At 38.5% G+C, this 27,765-nt stretch overlaps 1 protein-coding gene across 1 annotated transcript; it reads right to left on the reverse strand.

Annotated features, from left to right (window-relative positions):
* On the reverse strand, positions 1–26,667 carry SPATA48 (spermatogenesis associated 48). The gene is made up of 9 exons (XM_054193172.1): positions 26,154–26,667; positions 19,600–19,682; positions 18,121–18,194; positions 17,343–17,481; positions 16,812–16,879; positions 15,649–15,690; positions 14,997–15,104; positions 3,736–3,843; positions 1–124 (listed from the first exon to the last, which is right to left on the reverse strand). Exons 1-9 carry the CDS (start codon positions 26,665–26,667, stop codon positions 1–3), a joined length of 1,260 nt encoding a protein of 419 aa, XP_054049147.1.
* Positions 26,668–27,765: the final 1,098 nt, after the last annotated feature.

Raw genomic sequence — 27,765 nt, forward strand, 5'->3', positions numbered from 1 at the left:
CTAAACTGTAATGGTTTCTTGTTCTCTCTTGTTGAAAGAATTCTGAGGACTAACTGGAGTCACCACTTGAGATAAAGGTCCCTGGTGATTATACTGAGATGAGCTTCCGTGTTTTGCTACGTATCTGCAGTCAGAAAAAAACAGAGAAAAAAAAGACTTTTAAAAGGTGTTCTTATATTGCTAAACATGCCCTCTTCTTCCCTCCCACTGCGTTCTTCATAAACAGTTATGCCCATCAGCCTCAGCGAATATTAAGAATTTGCAATATTCCATAGTATTAAAATCAGCCCCCTTATGAACAACGGTGGCAAATCTTCCTAAGAGTTTTACATCTTACTTTCTGGATATATGCAATGGACATACAGATACATATGGATCTTTCAGCATCTGTGCTGAAAGACAGATCCCTCCAGCAGCTGTAAGAAAGGCATGTTATGCCTGTTGCCTCTTTTCAGCCTTTCTTGGCCACACACCGTTGCTTCACAACTAACCTGCGCACTGTGGAGAAGTGCCATGAGCATACTGAATGCGTTCAAGCGCATAAGGCTCTGTGGTGCCTGGAGGGCTAACACTGGTGATGCTGGAGGTTTGCCTTTCAAGCCTAGGAAAAATGCTTTGCTGGCACCATGACATGCCTGCTTTACATGCCCAGTCCTAGTGGTACAGAATACTGGGACGGGACTTAGAAAATACGCTGGGGACTGTCTGGGAGAGAACAATTTGTGCTAGACTACTGATATTCTTCTAATCTTTTACGGGAAGAGGCACTATAAATAATCTTATACCTACAACCTAAGTTGGTGTAGCCCCTCTGCTGCAAAACACCTAATCAAAAGCAGGGCTGACACGGAACTGATCACAGAGTATTATGTTCACTCACTCTCCAAACAACAAATATTTCCTTCTGACCTAAAGATCCTTTTTGAAATCTCCAAAGCAACTTGCTGAAAAAGTGCAATCCGTCTCTCTAAAATCAAACTAAATCCAGCTCTGCCTTATATTAACTATGGCAAGGCAAACACATTTCCATACAACTCATGGTGCAAATGGATTTGTGTTTTCTGGGTAGCAATGGACAGTTCATTTAAACACAAAACAAAACACACAACAATACATAAAACATTTCTTCCTATGCAAAAGCTAAACAGTGCTGCCAGAATTTAACTGCACTAAAGGACTTTGAAATCTAATTTTCTGACTTCACCTTGGGATTACCTGGAAATAAAAATACAATAAAAATACACCAATAAAGCTTGACGTATAAAAATACTATTCATATTTGAAGATGAAGAAACAATATTTCTTCTGTTCTATATCCTATACAATCCTGTTGAGTTCATAATGCTTAAAACAGGTATAAAGGATTTTGCCCCACATACTGTGGAAGCTCCATGCAATAGAAATACAGCACAGAAGTGGTTGCATGCTGCCTGGTCTATCTGATACTGCTGATACTTCTGACAGGAACATTTATTAGACCATGTTAGCAGTAGACAAGAGACTCCCTCTGATACCCATAATTGTCTTCAGGAGACTGACCATATATTGTAGACATGTCAAATAAAGCAGCTATAAAAACATCCACCACATGCAATCACTTGCTACTTTCTGATAAATTATTACAGTCATGGCTTGAGAATGATCAAAGAGGGAAAAAAGGGGCCACCATTTTAAAACCAGTAAGAATGAGATCATGTCCTACATGAAAAGCATGTGGAGGTGAATTGGGGTAGTCTGTTCCCGTATTCCAGGAATAATCTCTCTTCTCTTCACTTCTCCACTACACTCTAGCTTGACCTGTGACCACTGAAATCAGCAGGACTTTTATCATTTATTTTACAAAGGGAAGGAATCAAATGTTAAACATCTCTCTTTTATGGGCATCACTAACAAATGTCGGGGGCAGATTTCCAGCATCCCTAATAGTTTTACACAGCCATTTCACAGAGGGCTACGATCCTCCATCTCAAGCCAGTGAACACTATCTTACTCCACAAGTAGCCCCACAGGAAGTAAAATAGGACTGCTACAATTTTGCAACCAGTGGTTCTACCCTCAGGGGAATGTACCACTCCGCTCAGAAAAAGTGTGGTAAAACGTGGTCTCTAATGTCTGGGTATGATGCGATGCTTGCTATCGGTTTCCTACACACCCTTCTTCAACAAAGTTGGGGATTCTGACCTGGTTCTGGAAAGTCACCATTAGCACAGAATAAGAGCTCCGTTCTTGCTATCCACTAAAAACTAAGAAAACTCATCCACTGTGAACTATACCCACAGTAACACCTGTAGAAAGTAAAAGGAAGTATCAGATGTGTTTTCCTTTCTTAGATCGCAGTGGTGCCTGACTTTCTGCTCTTGAAATCTGGTATCTATCTGAAGGCTGTCAATGATCTTTGCTAAGATGCATTTGCCTTTTTATTTGTCTGTGACATTTACAAGCAAGTTAGTCTTGCATCAAGCTGCTCAGAGTTCAGCTTTATTAGTTTATAGAGACTCAGGACTCTGTTGCGCATCTTCATTCCCTGTCAACAGCAAACTACAACTACAGGTGACTGCCCATTTTCTATGTATGACCACAAGCGAAAAAGAGCAGAGGTGAACAGGTGGAGGGCAGCAGAAATGGAAGTCAGTGCATTTTCCACAATGATGAAACACTTGACAAGGCGAGTTCTATAAAAGCCAGGCAGCTCTCTAAAGCTCCTCAAGCCTTTTCTGCATACTTTTCACTGACAGTGAAAAAGAAGTGTGACATGAACAGAATCTTAAGGCCAATTAAAATAGTTTAGTGGAGGAGAAATTCCTCAGGAAAACACAGAAACTTGGGATAGTGTCCTAGATCATTATGGATAACAAGAAATCAGAGTCTAAAGCACAAAATCATAAAGGAGGGGAAAGAAATAATTGTTAAGCTATTCTGAAGCTACTGGGAGAAAGGCTAGGTTGGTTCTTTGCCAATGTCAGAAGCCCTTTGTGCTAACAAAAGGAAAAGGATCTTTCAGCTGATCTGAAGTGTCCAGCTCTTTTGAAACCAACAAGTTGGACACCTAGATACTTAAAAAAATGTGGCTCATATTTTTAACAAGCCTTGTATGGAAAAGCAAGAGAGAATAAAGGCTATTAACTCACTTCATGAGGCAGTCACAATAGTGATGTGGGGCTATGATGATTTCATAGTCATAGGGTCCTGGGTTGCATCTGCGTGGGGCATGGCATGATTTTGCTTCGCACTGCCTTCTGAGTAAACACACCCATTTTTAACAACTATTTTTGTATAGCAAATACCCACTTAATAAGTCTGCCAACATCAGTTTGGAAACACACCACCACGCAGTTTTCTTTTGGGAATTTTTAGCTTTGACATTCATGGGCCTCTTTCAAAACACACACGTATCAATCAATTAAAAAAACCCCCTCACTTAAGCCATGACACCAAACGTAGCTAAAGAAAAAAATTCTCAGTGTACAAATAATCCACATTTAAAAATCATGATTTACATCAGTGTTAAAGTACCTTCCCAGTACATACATCATGATGGTCCAGAAAAATTCTAAAACCTCAAAAGGATTTCAGGTTAGCATGACAACGTGGTGGGATGCAACCCCAAATGTTCTGTATTTTTTAGGACAATGGAATGTCATGCTTAACATTTAATTGTTCTTTAACTAAATAAATGCAATTATGATTTTCCCTGTAATCTTTCTGAACAAGCTGAGAAATATACCTCATACCTACCCATGCAGTCGTGCAATTATTGATGGGGTTGTTGATGGAAGATTAGAATTTGCCGGGTGGGTTGCTGACCAATGAACCTTGCCAGTGTATCCAGGGATATTCGGAGTGCTAAAGGAAAAAGTTAAAGGGGGGATGGGGGATGGAGAAAGAGTAAATTAAATGACTATAGGGTTGAAATATGACTTATGGATCACTTCTAAAATAGCTACTGTATATCAAAGATGGATGGGGTAAAAACTCTTCATAATATAATGAGTAGTCCTTAGAATGTACAACCTGGCATAGCAAGATCAGCAAAACAACATGATGATCTAGCTGATGATCTGACCCAAAATCTTTGGTTAGACACGGCAAAAGTCAGTGCTTAGGTGACTTTTCCTTCCCCCCCTGCCCCCTCCCCCCCCCCCCCCCCCCGTTGTTTTGGTTAAAAATCTGTATGATATTCATGATTACAAGCAACATTTAATCTCAAATTAAGAATGGGGTCATGGGGTTTGCAAAGAGCACAAAAAGCAAGGAAATATTCTTTAAAAATGTGACACAGATTTAGCTCATACTTGGGTTCCAGCTTCAAACATGACATTTAGGTAGCAGGCATTAGCCAACAGGAGTAATTTTTCATGGCCTAAAACCAAATAATTTCCCAAATGATTCTAAAGTTCTCTAAATTTCCCCCACAATTTATTGAGAATGTATAAGATGTATATATAATATTATTAACACTGCTTAGACACATGAACTTATATTTTAGCTCAAGTACACCAGTGGAATGAGATGGTATGTGTCTAAAGCCTTTTGTTAATTCTGATACTAAGTTTTAATGTGAAATTCAAAAAGAAAGTTCCTTAAAGAGACGAAGGAAAGACTTCTACTTATCTGAGGTAGCACAACAGAAAATTTTGATAGCAATTGCTGCAAGATGAAGCAGAGGTGGACAAAATTAAAGAAAAAAAAAGCAGGAACTAATATGAATTCAGAGAGATAAACCATGAAGATTAAAAATAAAATACTCTATATGGCAGCTTTTTTTGCAGCACAAAGTTACTTAAAGTATCATCAGTACTGTTATATATTGACAGCTCAAAATAGGACACTGCTGAATTATACATATATCCAGACTGCCCATACACATGGATTTTAAGAGCTCATGACAAGCTGTTCCATCCACTAACTAAACTAAAAACTTGGGATTGTAAACCTTGCCTGCATTAGTCCTTTGTGGGTCTTCAGACCACATGAACGATAACAGTGCCTCCTTTAAAATTATCTCTGAGGTATTTTTTGGTTCCCCTGTACTCCGGGTAAAAATAAACAGTTCCTATAACTATAAACTGCATAGAGCTATTAGTTTCAGTACAGCTGATCAGCTCCTTCTCTGCAACTAGGTTCAGCACAAGATGCAAAGACATATGTGCGAGATGTGATTTATCAGAAAATTCTTTGACTTGTGTACTAGGAAACTTGGTTCTGAAATTCCTCATGAGAATAGCAGAGTTAATAACAAAATGCCGTATCTTCCTACCACAGTTGTAACAAAGGACTGTGGGTAAACTATACTTGCCACAGGAGCATTGGCGGTATATGCTGAAGTCTTTGTACCCATAGTTAGCAGAAAGAACATCTAGTTCTTTATTTTGGAGTAGCCTTACACTTATACATACATTCATATACTGCTATACTCCCTGTGCCATGCTCCAGTACATGACCATCCAGAGAAGATGGCTTTGTAGAATCGGTACAGCCGTTTTGCAGGGCTTGGGAAGCTGTTACCTACAGGGAATTGCCAAGCAGTTGGGCGAGCAAGTAACAAATCTGCTCTCTGTCTTGACAGCAGCCATGCAGAGGTAACAAGTAGGCCTGAAAATCTAGTATAACAGTGGAATGTATTTTCAGAATTGGCCAAAATGGCTTGCAGACAAATTTGCTTTTTTTCATGTCAAAGCAGACAATTGTTAGGTTACATGCAGATTAGGTAACTCTGTAGAAAATTTCATCTGCATATGCAAGGATCCCACTGAGGGACACAACGGTCATCGGGTGTGTGTGAGCATAAGCGCATCTAAACCTGAAAATGTGATAACACTTTGAAGGAATCAGTCAGACTGTGAACAGAGTTTTATTGCCCTGGTGACATGCTACATACCAAGATACATCTCTCATATGCAATAAAGACATTCCACTGACTTCCCTGAAATTGTATGAGTGTCAGAGAGGAAGGAGATCACAAGAAGCCCCATATTAACTTGCAACATTTTATAAGCCTATTTGGAGTTAACTCACATAATAACTATACAACTGTGGAGATATTAGAATACATTATGCACTGTTAGGCATCTGATTGATAAAATCTTCTGACCTTTAAAACTTGCGAAACTAGAATGAAAGAGAAAGCATCATAAATGGCTAAATGGGACTCAAAAATCAAGCCTGAGAGATTACCCAAGATGAAGACTTGTTCTGGACTGTTTGTTAGAAAGGATTGACAGAAGTTGGTATATTCATAACAGGTGGGAAGGATGTAGTTCTGAAAGAGAAGAGAGATGGGCAGAGAGAAGCTAAAAGTACCAGGATAGTAAAAGCTTACACTACAGTAAAGCAGCTGCTCTCCTGGGAACCTGCAAAGAAGACGCAAAAATGTGCTGCGGTTATGTATGTGATAAAGCAGAAGAAACTGAGGTTAAAAAAAAATACCCCTTTGGTTTTTTGTTTTTGGATTATACTGGTCTAGCTCTTGTGTGTTTTCTCTGATGAGCTGCTAAACCAGATTGTTGCTGCTAAAGAAAACAACCAAGTACCAGGCTACCACTGGGCAACATACAAAACTCCTCTGTGGTTATGCTGTCGTCATCAAGCTTGCTTTCTGTAACCATGACATCTCTCTTGTTCATACACTTCCTTGTTATCATGCTAGCAGCTCTTTGTCCCAACAGTAAGAAGAAACATACAGTGTTGACAGTTGAATCTGTGCAAGCTCTAATATTTTTCAAGTGGAATGTAGTGATTCTGAGTGCCTCTGCTTCGGTGTGCCTCTGTTTCGTATGTCCACCCTGGGTTGCCTTCGAAGATTCGAATCATAGAATCATAGAATGGTTTGGGTTGGAAGGGAGCTTTAAAGATCATCTAGTTCCAACCTCTCTGCCATGGGCAGGGACACCTCCCACTAGACCAGGTTGCTCAAAGCCCCATCCAGCCTGGCCTTGAACACTTCCAGGGATGGGGCATCCACAGCTTCCCTGGGCAACATGTTCCAGTTCCCCACCACCCTCACAGGAAAGAACTTCTTCCTAATATCTAATCTAAAGCTACGCTCTTTCACTTTAAAACCATTATCCCTCATCCTATCACTACACTCCCTGATAAAGAGTGCCTCCCCATCTTTTCTGTAGGCCCCCTTTAAGTACTGGAAGGCCACTGTAAGGTCTCCCCAGAGCCTTCTCCAGGCTGAACAACCTCAGCTCTCTCAGCCTGTCCTCATAGGAGAGGTTCTCCAGCCCTCTGATCATCTTTGTGGCTCTCCTCTGAACTCGCTCCAGCAGGTCCATGTGAGTTTACTTAATTTAGTTGGTCACCCATACTGGCATTTAGAGCTATTTGAGATGTCTTAAGGTATGTGAGAGAACACCCCATAGCACAGGACCCACAGAAGACCCATACTGTTCTGAAGCAGCAGCTGGGAGTGATGCTTTAGGGTGTCTCCAGGGCATGGAATGCCCAGGTTTGCCATGTAAATTCCATGTCAGCTGTTTTTATGGGAGCAAAATCAAAATTGCCCCAAAGAGCTTGTAATTCTTGAAAACCTTGTATCTAGCACTTCAGCTTCAATGACTAAGGTATCCAAGTTTTTTGTTCAAAAATTCTGTCTAGTGAAAGCAAACTGGTAGATTCTTACCTTCCACTTATGAACAAAGAATTCCTGTCAACTTACTCTTTCTTAGAAACACTGTTGTATAATCTCATAGAATTAAATCACAAGATCAAGCCATTAATGAGCTCTTCTGGTTATTGCAATTATAAAACAGGCCTCTCAGGTCTCACTCACAGTACATAAGACTCACAACTGGCTTCCACCTCAAATTCCCATCCAGGAAGACTGGTATGTCAGGCCCTTCTTTTACTCCACAATCCTATTGGCCAAGCAGAATAACCTGTGGTAAAAATGCTTCAAACATGATCCTATGTCAGAAAACTCAATGTATACAGCCTCTTGTGTTGGGAAAGAATATACCTGAGAGAATTTGTGCAATGAAAACAAGGTGCTCCATGCAGAGCAAAGCATGGGACTGGCAGGATTTTTGAACAGAGCATTCTCGGTTGCATTTCATAACCTCCTCCCTCAGCCATCAAAGCAGGACAGGGAAAGGATATTTACAAAAGGATTTGGGGTTTCTAAAAGGATAAAACCATCAAAATGCTAATTCCACAGAAATATTTTGAATCATGTTCAACTGGAACATTTTGTTTCCACAATTTCAAACAGTTTTATTCTGCTTTCAACTTTTTCAACCCCCCTTTTTAATAGGGGGTAATATTTTTCAGAAACAAGATTGCATTTCAAGCCAGCAATAAAATCTGATTTGGAAAATGCCAAAGTAGGGTATTTCAGCATACCCCACCCTCAACCCCCTGGATGACTCAAACTGGAAAATCACTAAAAATGCTGGTGGACAAGCTGTCAGTTTCTGAAGAAAAGATACATTGTGGGAAAGCTCTTAGGCAGTCCTTGAAAATGACTATGCAAGGTGCAAGGCAGCAGAGGGTCCTGGCCCCAGCTAATTGTGGCCTGTGAGGTTTCTGTGGTAACTTGAAATGATAAGGGATGCATGCCCAGAGTCAGTTGGAAGCTGACTACACTGAAGAAATACGACTGAAGTCACTACAGATATACTGATGTGATAGTAGCATTTTGCCCAATGAGCTTGAGAAAACAAGAAAAAGGGTAGTAGTTTCAGAGAATAGCTTTGTGTAAGAACTGCAGGACTTGAAACGCTTAGGACTTTGTCTTCCTAGAAACTGTATGTATTAAGTTCCCATTTCAATGAACTGCTTCCAGACATGGATTTTGGTCAGATCCTGTCCTCTCTCTGACACAGACAACTTCTGTGGCCTTGGACGAGTCAGTTCAGCCTCCTCGGTCTTCATCTTTCAAAACCGAAGACTATAATCTACTTTACCAATGCTACAGCAATGAACTGGTTGGTGCTTCAAAAGTGCTGCCAAGTAACACACCGTTATAATGCACATGCTTGTGTAAGCACTGCCCTCTTGTGGGTATTATGAGAGCTGATTAATTATGAGTAGCAAGTTTTAAAATGCTAACGACTCCCACATTTTTACTTAGTTCTGCAGGCAGAGGCTTTTAATACGGAACAAGAAAACATAATCTCTGTCCTAACTCCTTTTGCCAAATTTCAAGAGGTAGGCTGCAATAAGTATCACAGTGCTGTAATATAAAAGACACACAAAAGAGAAAAGCACAAGGCAGATATAACATTTGATTGATACGAACTGTTGCTGTCTATGTTGGAATGCACTAAGTGTGCTACACCATCACTACACTAAGTACTGTTAACTCACTGAGGGTGTAAGGGAGTTCTAACAATGCCAAGGAGGAGAGTTATTTGTGTCTGTCAGACTGAGCGTTTACCGGAGCCCTGCCCATGAATGCTACAGAGGAAATCCCCATCACCAGCGTAGGAGGCTTTTTTTCCATTGACCCTTAAAACACCTGCAGAACTAAAATACCACATAGGCATAACCTTGTTTCAGCAGCTGATTGGGGAAGAGGTCAACAAAGGAAAAAGCTGGTAACTAGGGGTGGAGGAGAACTATATAAAATTACATGCCTATAAAGATGTTTAAGAAAAAGAGAACAGCAGATGATTATGGTGGGAATCCATATGATGCAGTAAAAATCAGTTTATGTATGGTTTTCAAAATTATTAGGTTTAAAATACACTTCTGAATAAGAAAGATATTTTTTCAAAGTAGTTGTTAATAACAAGAAAGAATGAATTGGGTCATTACTTATTTTCATTTATTAATAACCTAGAGCCTCTCAAAAGTGACCAGAGAATTTAGCAGTCTGAGCCTTTCTGGAAGTCACTGTAGCTGTGCTGCAAAGTTTCCTCCTCTGTGTAGCTTGCCCAGGGAAGCTGACAATACAGTGTTTCCTTAGAATACAGACCATCCTCTTCTTCCTTGATATACATGCGGGTCGGAACAGCGGTTACACATAGGGGATCAGATTTTTAAAAGTGCTCAGCACCTATAAGTTTCATTGTGGTGTTTGTGGCCAGATTTTCACAGGAGCTTAGCAATCAATGTGCACCCAGAATGTGAGCTCTTTCAGAATTCCAGTTTTCATATGTGGTTGCTAAGCTATTTTTGAAAGCCTGGCTGGCTGCACAAAACATACTCTTTAGCTCTTAGTTGCTTCCCTACCTAGTATATGGTTAGCTATGTGACATATAAAACCAAATGCAGTATTCATCTTCCACAAATAAATAAATATTATAAGCAAATAATTAATAATCAAGTCAGTAAGAAACAAATTAAAAATAACCATGGATAACAGACATAATCAATTCAGAGTCCAAAATCTTCTAAAACAAATCATAGACGTCTCGGCTCTGCAAAATATATGAACAGATACTCAATTCTATTCCTGTTCAGGAAATCTTATTAAGCAGAGACCTTTAACTCACTGATTACGATGGAATTTACACTTCACGTGTCTAAAAGTAAAGCAAGCAAATACAACAAAAGAGTATAAAGTAGGGAGACAAGTAGAGAAAGTAGGAAAAAAAAACAAAACACAAGAAAAAGAAACTATGCACAAAAAATCATTAAATTTAAAAATACAATGAAAGCCACTTAAGCCACTGGACAGCTGTTGTCCAGTATACCTAACAAAACTACACAAGCATATAATGAAAATACAAAAAAAGGTATTAAAACATTCAATCTGGAACTTTGCTAGTCAGTGGCATAAAAAGATGAGATTCAATCCTACAACTTCTGTGCTCTGACAATGCAGTCCACTCGATGGAGCACTGAGCTGTAAAACGAGATCATGATAAGTTTTATAAAAGATTTTTGGAGATCTGTTTGTGAAAAAAGACTGCATTAGAAAGAGATTTTCAGAGTGCTCTTTCACAACAACTTCCTATTTTTTGACTGGCTTTTTTTCAAAAAAGATTTGTATGTTGCCCTTGGCAAAGAAATGATAGAAGACTCCAGCTTTTAGGCATACATTGCAACATTACCAAAGATGAAAAAGAGGAACAAGTTCATCCTAAAGCAAATTCAGGAGTGCATACACAAACCAAGGATATTAAGAATGATGCTACATTCCAGGGCTGGAACAGACCTCAAGAGATGATGCAGTTGATCCCTTTCCACCAAGACAAGCTTTAATGAAAGCCTGGAAGAGAATGAGGGGAACTGAATTACCATCCAGGATCTTTGGTCAAATGTGAAGATGAGGAGTCTAAACCGAGAAAAGCACTGCCACAGCTCCATCATGGAAATGCCTACTGATCACCCTAGACCACCACCAGATCACAAACATAGTCTGGATTAGTAAGTTCAGATTCATAAATTTAGCACTTCTAGATGAGTCACAACACTTATGACATGGCTTTTTACAGCCATGTGGCGTAGGCTCCCACAGCTATTCCATGTCTGAACCACAGAGAAAAACTGGATAAAAAATGACTTATATTCCTAAGTCTTCACTTTAAAGTGAACTTTTAAGAACTATGGCCATCATTTTGTGCTCATTACTGTTTTTTTGAAACCAAGTTTCAACAAAGCTTCATTTCAATAGCTGAAAGCTTGGAGTTTGGTTAAAAAAAAAAAAAAAAGGCACAGGCTAGTGCTCAGGATACATGAAGTTTCATTCCTGACTATGCTACAAATTCCCAGTGGGATTTGGCAAACCACTTAATCACACTGCACCTGGATTCCCATCTGAAAAACTTCCAAATTGCATGGTAAGGACTTCAGAGTATTACCTACAGTGCTGGGTATATACACAGCAGCTTTTCACAACACTGATCTTATCCTAGGGGCTTTTAGGCTCAACTGCAGCGTAAACCTTAATTCCTTAAGACAAAAGAAGAAAAACAGAAGACAGTTTCCTGTTCTGCCAAAAGGAAGAGAGGGTGGGCACAACGGTAACATACAAAACATGCCCAGGTTCACCAGTCTTCCTGTTTGTCTCTGCAAAATTACATGACAGATGACTCTTAGCTAGTTTCAGCTTTGCTAATAATTTGAATGGCAAACATTTTCTTGCATGGTCTGGGGAAGACCAGTGTCTCACTCTGGAGTAATGCCTGAGCACCAATGCTGTTGCCCAAGTGCTAGAGGCAGGAAGTTCAACTGCGAGTCCACTGAAGAGTGAAAATAACTATCTACAAAGAGATTTTTACATTTTACAGACTTACAAAGCTTATTTTGGCTTCTAAATCCAAAGCATATATCTAAATTCTCAAGGATTTTGGTGGGAGTCTAGCAGTCTTTACACATCCTTCCAGAACTACGGGCAAGCACATAAAGTTGAAAAAAAAAAAATAGGGATCACTTTTATGTCTTCTTTCTGACTTTCTTCTTTCTTCTGCTTAAAATCATAGCAACCTTGATGTCTGACAATCATAGACAGAGAATAAATATACTTCATGGAGAACTTAATAGAATTTTTCAGGTGGAATTGAGTTTCTCACAATTTTGAGATGTCAGAATCTTTCAGGTCTCAGAGATCTTGGTCTCCTGGTTGCCAGAAATCAATGAAACCCGTAGCCTCACTCACTAAAAGACAGGAAAATGACATGGAGAATCTGGAGAAGATAGACCTGTTGCTCAAATTTATAAATCCACCATGACACCATGATGCTGCAAATAGCTCCAGACAAGATATCTGTCTGTTTGCAGCTTCTATTCTTCAAAGCTCTACAGCAACAGCAGCATGACATGGCAGAACTAAGGGGTAATAGCTCTCCTAACTTTCCTACAAACTCAGAAATCTCTGTTCAGCACTATGTTGTATTCTACGTGTGTAATTTTAAAGCACATTTCTCAATAATAAATTTATATTCTAATTCAAGCAAAAGTTAAGTCAGATGAAGGCTGTGAGAAATCAGATGCCTTGTGCAGGAGGTGAGATAAAACAATCAGAATGGTGCATTATGTACATAAAAGACTGGTACTAATAGGTTCGGTTGCAGTAATATGGGTCAAATTTGACCATCTTAAAAAACTTAGCACCTTACTTTGCCTGTGAACCTACCGCTGTAATGAGTAAGACTGTGTAAAGAATGATGTACCATTCCCCACAAGTGTGACGTATGATGCATTGCAAAAGGATATGCTTTCTCCCTGAAACTGATGTGAGAAACAGACATGAACAGACCTAAGGTTGAGCTCAGAAATTCCAGCTACTTCCAAGGCAGCTCGCAGAGACTAGGAATGTTTAGCACATACTCTCCCATGTGTCAGTAAGACCCAGCATTATGCCTTTTCTTCAGAACAGAGAGGGCAATATTTTTACAGCTTCTCTCCCTCTGCTTCCCCCAGTGAAGTATCCCTTATGTAGTTTCCTCACAAATGTGGACTGTGCAAGACCACTGAAAGGACAGAAAGGAAAGGCCTATGCAAAGAGAAAATTTGATTAAGTAAACAGAACAATCTCTTTCCTCTTTTGTTTTATTGTTTTTAGTTCTTACCATTATGTTGTTACTTTTACCATTTTACTTCCTCAAAAGTTTGCAAATAAATGCTTAATACCAGCTCAAGCTACTAAAGACAACCTTAGGAAAGGCTTAAAATGAAGAATTTTGGATTTCAAAGTTCGTGACTAGCTAAAAGTAAGCTGTTCCTAATAGCATTCAGGGAGCTTCTGCAAACTCAAAGGCCATCTAGTGGCTAACGTTAAAAATCACACATTTTTAACATGGTAATATTCAAGTCATACTACCCATCTACCGTACTACCCATGGCACATACACTTCTACCCAACAGACCTGTTCATTAATACTAAAGAACAGGAAACATTTGAAGTATGAAAGTTACGGCATATTCTGAAAATAAGCATAGTTTTTTTGGATACTCTACTGGGTACTCTGAATAGAGTAAGGACTCTAATCAGAATGGCATCAGCAGAAATTCCTGGTGCAGGCTAAACTCAAAACCTTCTCTTCCATGTCCTCCCCACTTGAGCCTTGAATGTAATACAAATTCATTTCCTGCTGCTGGGCATTTGCAGGAATGCCTGTGTTAGGTAGTCTCAGCATCATTAGGAACCACGAGTCAGATGTTTTGGGATATGATCCAGCAGATGTGCTCTGACTAGCTTCACATGCAAACTTTCTCAATAGAGGAAAACCGAATGGCGCCTGCTGAGTTCTTAAAACTTGGTTGTGCAATTAGTCTAGAAAGATTAACAGTAGGAGAGAGAGTATACTCTGATGTCCATCCCCGCCTAGGTCAGAGTCTGCTGATCGTGAAGAGTTCATTAAACCAAGACAGCATATTGCACTGGTGTTACCACAGGCAACCTTTACTTCCCAGTCCATTACAACCATTCTGTACTAGATGGATGGCAGGGTCACTTGGGCCACACTGCAACTCCTGGATGGAAAAAATCCCTAATGTACATTTCTGGTTGAAAAGCATGATGCATAGTGTTAGGAGCATAATTTCCCTGAAACTATGATACTAATGTGATACAATAAAGAATCAGGCCCTAATGACCTATGACAAATTCATACCTAGTCAAAACAGGTTGCATTTAAGTTTACCATAATACAAATAGATGGATAAAATCTGTTACATCATCATTTCAGCAGACATCTCTCTGCTCATTTTGTATCAGCATGCTTGAGTCATTTTGTATATCTAGGCTGAATGGTCCCTTAGATTTATACAGACCTACACTGAACACTGTAGGCAGTTACCACTGCAGGTCATTTACTACTGACTCAGTTATTAAAAAGGACTCTTAAAGTTCAACCTTGAATCGGAAATCCCACTGTACTTCTTGTGTTATCAGATCTCATTCAAGTTATTAAAAAGAATAGGGAGCGTCCCACCCAATTTTTTTCATTCTTTTGTCCCCAGACCAGATCTATAACTGTTTTTTTCCCTTTCCCAAATAAGAATTCAAGACACCGTATCAAAATCATGCTAATACAAGAAACATACTGTGCAGTGCTTGTGTCTCAAGACACAGTATCAAAATCATGCTAATACAAGAAACATACTGTGCAGTGCTTGTGTAGCGAGGCTTTGGAGTTCTCACGTGATTAAGTGGGATTAAGTCTACATCAGCATTGTCAATGTCTTCAAAATTTACTGCACCAACACAGCCACTGTTTGAATAGAAAGGAAATCACAGATATGTACATTATTCATAAAACAGCTGGTGGAGGCAGCTGAACCATACACTAGATGCTCCAAAATTCTAGTTATTTATTAAAGCGGTCCACAAGAAAAAACATGGAGATCAACCGCCCTGTGTGCTTGGCATGTCCCAAGATGAAAACAATCATCTGCTGAACTTGCAGCACATAAAAAATGATAGCTCTCGTACATATGTGCAGAAAGGAAGCTTGGAAAAAATGGAAATAAGATAGAAATGTGTCATTTCTTGTCCTTTTGACTATGCCTATGAACAGACTGAGATATTCTTCCAAAGAGGACATAATGGATCCTGATTTCTAGTTTACAGGTAAAGGCTGAAGCCACCCACAAGCAGAGAAGACTCAGCACACACTCTCCCTTGGCACCAGAAAACACCTTAAGATTAGGTAACATAGTCCATCTACAACTCTTGCTTCAGAAAATGAGAGATGGATTACTTGGGCTTAATCAAAAATGTAGAAAGTAGAAACAACCCAGGAACATTGTACTTACGTATACAGAGGGATATGACAGGTTCGAGAGCTTCGGCTTACACTGTTAAAGACAAAATAAATCAATCACCTTTTTTTTGCTACACAGAATATTCTGATAGAATATTTATGAGGTCCCAAAAGAGAGGTGGTGACAAGCCAAAGTTCTGCTCTTGGAATGATGCAATGCTCATTTGAATTTGGTAAAAGACCATGGTAAATGATTAGGTTGGCATATATGCTAAATGACCCTGTTCAGCAGGCAGAATCTTGTCTTTATACCTTTATATCTTACCTATATCTTTATACTCAGATACTGGGACTTCAGTCAATTTCCTAGGATAGTATAAGCAAGTTTTCTTTAAAAATGAACTACTTCTCTACTTGTAATACTTCTCTCATTCAGTTCTTGAGAACACGGGAAAATTTAACATCAGGTCTGAATTTCTCTCTTGGTCTGTCCCTGCAAACTGCTCTCACTATCCACATCTGTATTCCTTTGAAAGAGTAACATTCAAGAAACCATGATGATAGTGTTTTCTGTATCCCTTCCACCTTGCAGAGCTACCTGTCTCTCCCACTGTATGCCTGACCATGCCCAGTAGCAGACCTGTCCATTGAGTTTGCCCCAGCAAATCTGCTGGACCATGGCCCAGGAAGGAGGCAAGTTATCATTTTCCTATCTTGCTTTGACCAACCTTTCCTTCCCCATCTCTTCTTGGCTCTTATCTGAATCCTTTCAACCTCCTGTCACCCTTTACTGGTCTCATCTAAAATGCTCCACTCTGAGACAGAATAGAATAAGTGAAATACAGAGTGAAAAAAGACACAGAAACGCACAGGTGATTGTTTTTGATTCTACAGACAGCAGATAAAGCCTTGAGTTTGTACATATATATGACTACCATGGTGTTTTCATAAATGTTATGTCTTAATGAAAACATCAGATGTATGAAGTCATGACAATCATTCATTTACAGATTTCTTCTGTTCTGCTTTTTATATTTAATGCTGACAGGAGAAGCATGTTAGAGTATACTTCTGATATATTTATTGATTGACTATCTTAATTTCTCTAGTCATAGAACACTGCTGAATTTAGTCTTTTGAAATAATTAACTGTACGCAGACTTCATAAAGAAAGTGTTCACAGGACCCCGATACTCACAAAAAAATTAAACTTACAAATTAACAGGTCTCTGTGGAGAGGTAAAAGATCTTGTTTGAAATCTGTCCCAGAGGACTCCAACAACCTAAAATCATAATTAGATGCTTCTTGTAAGGCAACATTACCTAATTTATTTAGCTTAATAGATTTTCATGCAGCAATCAGAACCAATTGCAGGACTGAATTTTAGTTTAGTAAAAATAATAATTATTACAGTTAATAATCACAAGTAAACTAACTTAACGTGAGATTTGTTATGTTACAGCATCATTCCTATCAAAAAATTTTTCATCAATATCCTTTTCCTCTCCTTTGGTAGCGTACATGCATATCTTCTTCTGTACAAATTGACAGGGGAGGGGGAGGGAAAAGTTATGAAATCATTTGAGGCAATTACTGGAGTGTGCTGATGACCTTAAATGCACACTTGAGACTGTTTTTATTTGAAAACATTGCCGTGGGTTTATGCTGTGTATGACCTACACAAAATTTAGGCTACATTTCATTAGCAAAACCTAAAACCTGTAGGCAAGAAATTGTTCACTGACTTGGCTTATTTCAGGTTCAGGATTGTATCTCCTTTTTGTGAAACATTGGGAAACAGGATCAGCCAACACCTCCACTGTTGATTCTGGAGGCTGGACTTTGGAAGGTAAGATATTATCCCAAGGAACTTCTTCATAAGCTCTAAATCAACAATAAAAAAGATAAATAAGTTCCTGCATAATCATTAGTGAATGACAGTGGTAGCTAGAAAATAAGGAATTATGTGACAAAGAAGGATGCAGAAAATAACAAAGGCGTATATTTCTAGTTTAAAGGAAAATAAAAAGCTTGGAATATGTTGCTTGTTGGGGAACAAGTATTATGGTAAAGTTTCACAGGCTTATCTTCTTTAAAACTTTCTCACTCACTAATTGAAAGAGAGGTAGTTTATCTTCCAAGAAGCTTACAGTGGTGATGGGATTTATTTTTTCTAAATTTGAATAATCAATTAAATGAGACAAGATATAAATAGAGATTAGGTACCAGTCATATCATGCCTGTGACAGATGTACAGAATGTGTTTTTGGAAACTCCAGTTTCTCTTCACTGCCTGTAGAGGAAGTTGAGATGAAAGGCACAGATTGGACACAAGCTTTTAGATAACTAAAGTTCATGAGATAAATCCCGCTGAATGCTGTTAAAACACCAGAAGTGCCAAGTCATAGAAAAACTGTTTGTAGTCTTATATGTCTACTGCTACCTAAAGGTTCACAGTAACAAAAAGAAGATGAAAAAATGAAGCAAAGCACAAAACTGTTTTCAAAAGAAATTGTATCTCACTTTTGAGTAGTTGACTTGTAGAAATAGTCCCTTGCTTTTTCTTCTCTCCACCTTGCAGAAGGATCACTTGATTCCTAAGAGAAATCAAATATATGGCAGAAAGCAATGCTATCAACATATATGATACTATGATTGCTTATTTAAAGAGTGAACTGTATGTACTGCATTTTCTTAGTTTACTATCTTCTTTTTCATCAGGATGTGAAACATACAATTTCATTCACATGCTTAACCAGCCATCACTGGAGATCAAGAATGGATCTATTTCTGAGTTTTACTCAGGAAGGAAAATTTAATATGGTAAGTACAAGTTTAAAAACTAACAGAATGTCCTTGCCTCTCTACTCGTCAGGAAGGTAGCCTTCCATTTGTTATATTATTTATAAAATGGTATAGCAAACACATTTTGCAGTTCCTCACATATGCCTGATGTATTTTTATAATGTGCAATTGTGACGAATTGTGTTCCTCAGGGTTCAATTCTAGGGCCAGTTCTGTTCAACGTATTTATCAACAATCTGGATGCAGGAGTTGAATGCACCATTAGCAAGTTTGCTGATTATACCAAACTAGGAGGTGCCGTTGGCTCACTTGAAGGACAAGAGGCCTTGGAGGGGGATCTAGATAGATTGGAGTATTGGACTGTGATTAATGGGATGAAATTTAACAAGTCCAAATGCTGGATTCTGCACCTAGGACTGAGTAACGCTGGGCACTATAAATTGGAAGATGAATGGCTGGAGAGTCACCCTTGCTCTTTACCAAGGGGGTGGTCACACATTGGAACAGGCTTCCTAGAGAGGTGGTCAATGCCCCAAACCTGTCAGTATTTAAGAGGCATTTGGACAATGCCCTTAATAGCATGCTCTAACTTGCTCAGCCCTGAATTGGTCAGGCAGTTGGACTAGATGATCGTTGTAGGTTCCTTCCAACTGAAATAGTCTATTTAATTCTAATATTCTAACTATTTAAGCACGTGCAACACTTTAAGGATTATGAATAATCTTATCAGTGTAAAAGGATGAAGGATACCATTACATTTTCAATATGGGAAAGACTTAGTTAGATGTGCACTATGGAATAAGGCAGTGCCTAAGTATTAAATATATGAGTATTTATACCAAGTATGAGGTTTTGGTATCTTTTGTACATTCTGGTATTTTCAGTCTGTCTCCAGTTACACGTAACTGACATTGGTTGTATCAGTCTCACATTACAGTCTAAATGTCTTAAGCGGAGTAATAGTACAAAAAATGAAAATTATTGGAGTGATGGCCACCATTAAAATCTGGTCATGCTAGCATACAGCTACCTGAAATATAGCCCTTATTTCAATGTAATTAGATGAAGAAATGACAAAGTCCGATTTCACTACATTACTGCAATCATTGCCAAAAGAATGTTAAATGGAAAACAGACTAGAAACAAGATGATTTAAGCATGTTTTCTGTCATTATGAGAAGAGTACCAGGCACTTGCCTTGAGATTGGGATCCGTATAAAATGCAAAAATATGGTTTTGGTCAGGTAAAGCAGGAGCAACTTTCACTGGAGTTCTCCAATCTGAAAGAAAGGGCTTCCTATTGTGTTAATCAATTTGCAGCAATCATTATTGTTTTAAACTGGATGAAAACAACTCATGGCTTCCCACAAAAATCGATGCACCAATGCTCAGTTAACTGTTACCACGCTGAATTACAAACTTCCAAAAAAATACAATAAACTACATGGAAGATGAAAGTAAGTGATAAATAATACCGCAACATACATTGCTATGGTTTGGTCTACTTCACATGTTGTCGTGTACAGTACTAACTGCATAAAGGACAGTATTAAAATTAGCAAACATAACAGTAAAAGCTTCTTAATGCAACCCAGTAATTGCATATTGCATTTCTACAGCTACATAATCTTTGACAACCCTGAGAGCAATAAACAAGCTATTCCATGAGCAGTAGGTTACTGATTTCCTAAAGATATTTCTCTCTCTCCTTCATCCTCCCAACTTCATATTCCAATAATTTGAGCTCTCCCTGACCAGGTCCTGTAAATCAGGCTTACCCACCAAGATGTCATATCCTGCAGTTACTGTAGAGTCACATATGTGCTGATTGGTAAGCCAGTACACACAGGCTGATAAGCACATGAGCTGCTGCCAAATAGAAGGATGTTATAATGCCCGAGTCTCAGCTCCCTAAAGAGAACACTCATTTATGTCTTTCCTGTTGCCAGACTTCAACCTTCAAAAATCTTGCAGGGATGCAATTATCCTTGTGATGTTTATACCCACTTCAAATTTGGCAGATATTCACCAATGGGGTTAAAAGTTATTAGGGGAGAAGCAAGAGATAAATAAGACAAACGGAAACAACCTGTCTCCTTAGGGCATCAGCAAAAAATCCACAAAATAATCCTAAAAATAAGATAAGGGATATGTCTGAGAGTATCATTCAAACTGTTGCGCCATTAACTAGCATAATGCTTTTCATGACTTTGGGAAAAGTGTGTTTCTAAATATAGTTTGTTATAATATACTAAAAGAGGTAGGCAGCCAAACAGCCATCACACCACTCTCTCTATGAACACTGGAAACTATTATTTAGTATCAGAAATGTACCACTTAGGTAGTTTTCAACTTGCTTTTTACTTCCAGACCCCTAAAAAATTCCAATCCATATGAAGACCTTTATGCAGCAAATTTAAGCTAATTCATAATAGAGCTACTTTTCCTAGTTATTTGTAGAAAATTTAGGTATACTTTGGATAAAATAGTTCAAAGACTAAAAGCTGAAAACCACCGTGCAGAATATGAAATTAGTTCTTGCGGAACTAATCACTCTGACAAAGCTTAAAAGAAAATCACAGCTTTCAGTAAAAGAAATACAGTTTAGTATCCTAATGGTATATGTAGGTACTGAAATAATATGACCTGGTTTTTAAAAGAGCTTTTTGCACGGAGTGCTATAACTTTAAGTTGCTGCTTTTGAAAAGCTTGACAGAATTTGTGGATCTTTGCACTGTGAAAAGCTTTCAAACTGAATCATTCTCCAATTAAAACAATTCTTTCAGAAAAAATTCTCTTAAACAGGTAATGTGCATTCAGTAAAGATGGTGGCTGCATCTTCATTGCCTCAGCTTTGTGTAAACTTTAAGCTCCATCTACAAATATACAACTTGTACTCATATGGGAATTAAGTTTTATGGCTGAGATGTTGTAATTACTTAATAGCTATGCATGTACTAGTGCCCTCTACAGTAAAGAGGTAGATGGCTCAAATAATATCCATCCATATGTCCTAGTAGTTCTACAAAAATAGTTTTCCTCTGGTCCATTGATTAAAGAGCTAAAGGTTACAACTGTTATTCCTTGTGCTGTATGTGTAAAACACTTATGTCAGCTACAATGTCCTTAGGAGGACATGTATATAATTTTACATTTGCTTTCATAATTGTACATATGCATCTCTAGAGACCTCTGCTCTTGCACCGTATACTGTAATTTGCCACCTTGACACTACTGACCTACTGCTGGCATGATTAATCTTCTAACATTTACTTCTCCTTTTGCTTTCAGTAGAAAAGATCTAGCGTAAAACTGCAATGATTTTGTCTTTAAGTCAACTTTCTGGAGGTTTCAATGCCCCTAATGATTTGCTCAGTCCACAGGATTAAAAATGGCATGATCTGTTCTTGTCCAAGTTGGGAACTCAGCGTCTTGGCTTTGTCACTTTTAACTAATGACAAGCTTAATGAACCTGTCAGTTGCAGTTTATTACTTAAAATAATCTCCTAATCTGACAAAGCAGGATTCAATCATGGATAATTAAGTTGGGGAATTTCTGGTTTGGATTCTGAGTCAGAAACTGAAGATGTACTCCTTCACATTTCTAAGCTGTTTCCCAGAAACCATGAAAGCCATAACATCTTTTTGTTTTCATAGGAAAAAGTGAGATTCTTATGTCACCACATAAACACATATGCAGAGAGGTTTCACAAAACCAGAAGTCTCACAAGCTTCACTCCACCTCACTGTCGTTCGACAACTGTGCACTGTTTTTGACCTCTTATATTTTAAAATTAGGAGTATTGATTTCAGTGGGCCCCGCAAGAGATAATAATGCCAATTGAAGGATTTGCAGATAACTCTTCCAGATTATTTTGATTAGTTATTTGGTTAATTATTCTACTTCTCTTTATATATGAAAAATAAATATAACCTATTAACACCACTACTTCTCTCTCTTCTGCTCCTTGGAAAGAAAAGGCTACAGATCACCTCCTGAAAACTAATTATAAATAAGCATAAAACCCATCAGTTTATATTGGAAAGACATGCATGGCAAAATAAGCTACAGAGATAGAACAAAACCGTTGAATAAACAAAACGCCACTCTGCTGTTGGGCAAGTGAAAAACAGATGCATGGTGAAATACCTAACTGTAGGGACGATAAATAATCAAATCCTTAGTGAAACCACAGTTGTTTTATTCAATGGCACTCAGCCCTCAAGACGTTATTCTGAGTTTTTATGTATTATTTCCAGATGACAAATTGGGGCTGCACCAGCATTGCCTACAGTCATTTTCTATCATTATTTGAAAGGTAGGAGAGGCTGGAAACCTACTTTGATATGCCTTACATTCAACGTGCTGCTTAGTCCTGGATTACTCCAGGATATTTCTTCTCCAGAGTAATGGTTATTCTGGAGAAAATGCTTCTTACTTCAGGAGAGTAAGCACAAGGAAGGGAACTCTTCCTATACGAAAGCCATTGGGATGTGGGATGTGTTTAATGTGACCACAATTATTTCAACAAGATCTGCATAAAATTCTTCAACAGAGCCTCTTAAAGTAACAATGGAATAAAGATTAGATCTTCACACAGATAAATAATTGATTAGAAGATCAGAGAAGGAGGGAAGGGGTAAATGATCAAGTTTCCAGGGTGATGAAGGTCATCTGTAGAGAGACCTGGAGGTAGCCCATGTAGTCTTAGGACTTTGTTGCTTAACATATTCACAAATTTCATGGAAATAGAGGGTTGGAAGTTAAGTGATGGGTTCAAAAAGCAAGCGGATATATTAATGAAGGCAAATCTATGAATCCATGACTACAAACTACAAACACATCATCTCCTGGTCACAAATCTGTGGTCCACAAATCATCACATGATAGCGAAATATGCGGAGGAAGTATGATGACATTTTTTGTTAATTATCCAGTCTTGGATGGAATACTGAACTAATTGGGCTTTTGGGCAAATCCAAATATGGCTTCTCTAGCAGCAGCATGTGTTAACTGCTTATTTCTTATAAAAAAGGGTTACTATCAAATCTATAGGTAAACTCCATAGTGTTTCCCATTTCCCAGTTTTTGAAGAAAATGCTATCTACAGATGTGTCAGCTTCCAGTAGGGGCAAGAAGTCATCTCTCTTCCTTATCACACTTATCAAACACCCTGGTTCTTTCTACAATACCCATGCCCATCTCTGTTTTAAGCCACACAAAACAGAATAATAATTACAAACTGGATATGAGGGCTTCGTCACCAGGTTTCCAGGTACAAATATACTTGCGTGGTCAAATTCTGAGGTCCTCCAAAACACTGCAAAGAAACTTGAGACCACAGGGAAAAGGTTACAAAATCCTGTTGTCATATGAGTGAGAGAAGGGGACTCTACAGGCAAACACTGTCAGCTTCCCAAAGACCTTGTCATCTAGCACTGAGCACTGTCGCTATACTGATCGAGTATACATGAAGAATAGCTCTTCAGCTATTCTCTGCCTTCTCTGGCAGGCTCTGATTCTCCAGTCTTAGATCAACCTTCTTTGTCAGCTTCTCACCTTCGCTTTGCTATCACAGAGCCTCACTGTTCAATAAACTTGCTTTGCTCAGTAGATGCAAAAGGCTGCTGGGGAAGTTCAAAGTAGCACTCTTGACTGCCAAAGCCATAGCACTACATCTTCTCCCAAGAGACCCTCCTGTCCATTGCAGATGTTTTATATACTTCAGCTCATCTGTCTCAAAGGCTGCTTCTGTCTATGTTTTTTTTTCCGTTCACCCCCCACAGTGGAGAAAGTGACCATAGAATTGGCTTGCAAAATGCCTGGCTGATCTTTTTTTCAGCACAACTTCCCCAAACAACTTAGCTGTGGAATGTCTGGGGTCCGATATCTAGAAGAATGAGCAACTTTCATCACATCATGTGCCTGGGGGTTGGTAGCTGGGCTCTCTGAATCACATAGCTGAAATCTGGAATTTGTTTATGCAGTCTCATTAAAAATAGTAGCTTAAAACTCAACTACTAATTATGTCTATATTTACATATTTGTAGTTAATATCTCAGCATCACAAGAAAACTTGTAAATGAATACTAAGTTTGGAAAAACATTTCCACAGCTTTCCTTAAGAATTTTATGCTGGACTGTATCTGTTTCTAGGTTTTGTCCCTGAGTTGAGTTTGACTTTTTCCAACAGCTTCAGTGGAGTCAGTATTTCACCCTAATACTGAATTTTACACAATGAAAAACCACCAGAAAGCCACCAGAGAGCTTCTATCTGCTTTCTGGAACTACTCTCCATTTCAGACCACTTTCTGGACTGCAACCTGGGTTACCAACCTGATGACCTTCAGTTTCAGATTTTGTCTGTGTTCATTTCAGGTGTGTCTCTATATGCCAGAGTAACTCTGTCTCAGTCTTTGTCTGCTTTTCTCTGCATTGGAAAAATTAATAGTCAGATAGAATTTCATATCTCAAATCTTTCCCCTTCACTTTTCCAGAGGCTTGCAGAAAAAAAAAGCTGATAAGTTCTGATTGGTGTCTGAGGTCTAATTTCATAGGTAAATGGACAACACAATATCTGAGAAATAAGAGTGAAACTTATATGGGATGAGCAAGAAAATAAAAAGGAAAATTATAGAGTCTATTTTTTTTATCCCATGTGGTTTCTTGTGTTCTTTTGGATTCTGTTACATGACTGCAGTAAACTTAAAGTGATTTAAGATGCAAAGTTCAAAGACAGAAACAAGGAACCAAAAACACTGCCTGAATTTATAGCATGTAGAGACTTTATGATGACAATAACATGGATTAAAGTATAGCTAACTGTGAAGTGAGAGTTTTATCTCTGTATAGTAAAATGGAACAAGGAGCTTCTTTACATTTCTTTACTGTGTTCTAAGAAATGCTTCTCCCCATCTATGAACACGTTGCCTGAGTTCTCATAAAATTTTCTTCTAGCTGTAATGAGCAGTTCTCTATGAAAATAACTGGAATTGTCTTAATCTTTATAAAAATTCAACCATATTGCTTACTGCTAACTATGTCTGCCTTTAGAAGCCCTGGGTAAATATTTCTGCTTTGCAGAATTTTCATCAGAAAATTCTGAATATTAACAACCAACCCAATTTTGTTTCATGTTAAAAAGAGTGAATTTCCATTTTGATGCTGTAATCAAGATGAAACAATCAGATCTAACTTTATGGGTAACACATTGATATAAAATAAGAGGACAATATGTACTTAGACCAACATGGGATGGCAGTCCTAAAGAACTTCTGTTCTCTGATCAACTAGACACTGGAATAGGTCTTTAAATGCCCTGCTCTGCAACTTGTCAGGAATACTAAGAGACACAGGAATATCCAGGGGATTTCCTGATGCTGGAATGATTTATTATTTTAGTTTACATTAAAACAGGTGCTCATTAGGACTATTGTATATAACTTCACAATTTACCTAAATAGATTTTTTAAAACATTATTTACCTTCAAAGATTTTAATTTATTTTTTTAGCATGAGAATGCTTGGTAGAATTTGCTGACTGGTACCTCTTTTCTACAGCAGGGAAATGAATCATACAAACACTCCACTGCAGTTGTTATATTCAGTTCAAATATCCAAGGCAAATATATTTTATAAGGTTGTTCTTTCAGGACCTTGGGGGATGGAGTTCAGAAACTAATTGTATTTATTTTTTAAGCATCAGCAATCTCTTTGGTGATTGAAAAATAAAAATAGTAGTTTGCTTTACCTCTGAGTCGTGCCCTCACAGAAGCAGCTGACACAGCCCTAGAGTTCCACCTTCCGTTCTGGCTGGTTTCCTCCAGGAGGATCATCTGCCTCCTGTGGGCAGTCTGGCCTCTCTTTTCTGTGATGGGGATCCGCTGGTGAGGTTTCACGTCACTGTAGTCCACCAGGGATTCAATAGCTCTTCCAACATTGGGCTGCAGGTCAGCATCTGCTCCTGGACTCACGAAACCTGAGCAGGGATCCGCTAAAGGCACATCATCCCGGTGTGGGAATAAAGGGTAATTTGGCCCTACTGGAGGAGTGAATGGATTGAATTTAAGGAAAGAGTTACTGGTTTTCTCTTCAAAGCTGGCAAAATCATGTCTGTTCTCAGGACCTCTCATAACAGGCATGCACATCTTCTTTAACAGACTTCGATACTGTTGGCGATCCACCTTGTGAACTGGTTCAACTAGCAAGGTGGACATTTTAAAGGCACTCACCTGCCTTTCAGCTCCATGGGAAGCCATGGTCATTCTCTTCTATTGTCATTATGTGGCAGTAAACTTAAAAGACTCCACTTGCTGCTGTTTCTCCAAGTTTCTGTAGCAGTAGCCAACAGACCGCAGTAAAACTAGAGGTCATCCTCCAGAAGATCAGTACATAGAAATGACAAAGAGCAAGGCAGTGGTTTAAGTAGTGAATTCTTTCCTGAAAAGAGATTTATCAAGTATGGTACAGAAGAACACAGCCATTGAATAAACAGAGGTTTTTGTTGCTCGGTAACGGTGGAAACCACCTCACAATGAAATGTCTGCTGGTGTGAAACATGGTTCATGCATACCAGAGTAATTGAGTCCTTCAAGTGGGCACACATAGCAACTTGAAATGGCACTACCAGTTACTTATTCATCTAGTAGAGGCAAAAATCAAGAAGTTTTCAGTCTTACTGAGAATTATATGGTGCTTCCACTGAAGTAATTTAAAATAAGCTATTCTGTTGCTATCACAAATATGAATTGAAACACAGATTTAACACAAACAAAATTTATCAAACAACCGCCGCTAAATGCAAATACAGAAAACTTACAATCGTTACTTGGAATGAGTAAATCACATTGACATCAGAGTTTTCCATGCAGCTTAATTTCCTCCAGCATTTTGCCATTTGTTCTATCAGGCTGGCAAATCCATTAATGTCTCAGGTCAGAATATGCAGTGCTCATTTCCGAATCCCAAAGTTGACGGTCTTCATTTAGCAATCTAAACAAAAGCAGTCTGATTTATAGAGGTCCTCTCTGCATGAATTCAGTGCCATCTGCAAACACCTGACACTTCAGAAAAATCAAACTATGTTTATCTGGAAAGCTCAATTCACATTATGGGGCCTTCACTTTGTGCCCTTGTCAGGAAAAATTAGGGCACAGTGTCTGATCATTCTCTCATTTATGTTAGCCTCACACAGATGTATCTTCCCTGAATTCCTAACTTGCTCTTCCTTAACACAAAATAAGAAATGGGGATAACATGTATTACAGAACAGATTTATAGTAATAAAAAGTTGCGTTCCACGATGCAGAACCATGGCAATTTTTCTTTGGAGTAGTTTGCTGATGAAGCAGAAAACACAAATA

Source organism: Rissa tridactyla, chromosome 2 (genome assembly GCF_028500815.1).
Source record: "Rissa tridactyla isolate bRisTri1 chromosome 2, bRisTri1.patW.cur.20221130, whole genome shotgun sequence".
Lineage (NCBI taxonomy): Eukaryota > Metazoa > Chordata > Aves > Charadriiformes > Laridae > Rissa > Rissa tridactyla.

What these genes read in the sequence shown, in the direction of transcription:
- SPATA48 (XM_054193172.1), bottom strand. Translation starts at nt 26,667, where the DNA reads ATGACCATGGCTTCCCATGGAGCTGAAAGGCAGGTGAGTGCCTTTAAA. An exon ending in TACAAGTCAACTACTCAAAA is followed by an intron (nt 17,482 to 18,120) that starts GTGAGATACAAT and finishes TTGTTGATTTAG; the next exon opens with AGCTTATGAAGAAGTTCCTT. An exon ending in TGTCATATCCCTCTGTATAC is followed by an intron (nt 15,105 to 15,648) that starts GTAAGTACAATG and finishes CTATTCAAACAG; the next exon opens with TGGCTGTGTTGGTGCAGTAA.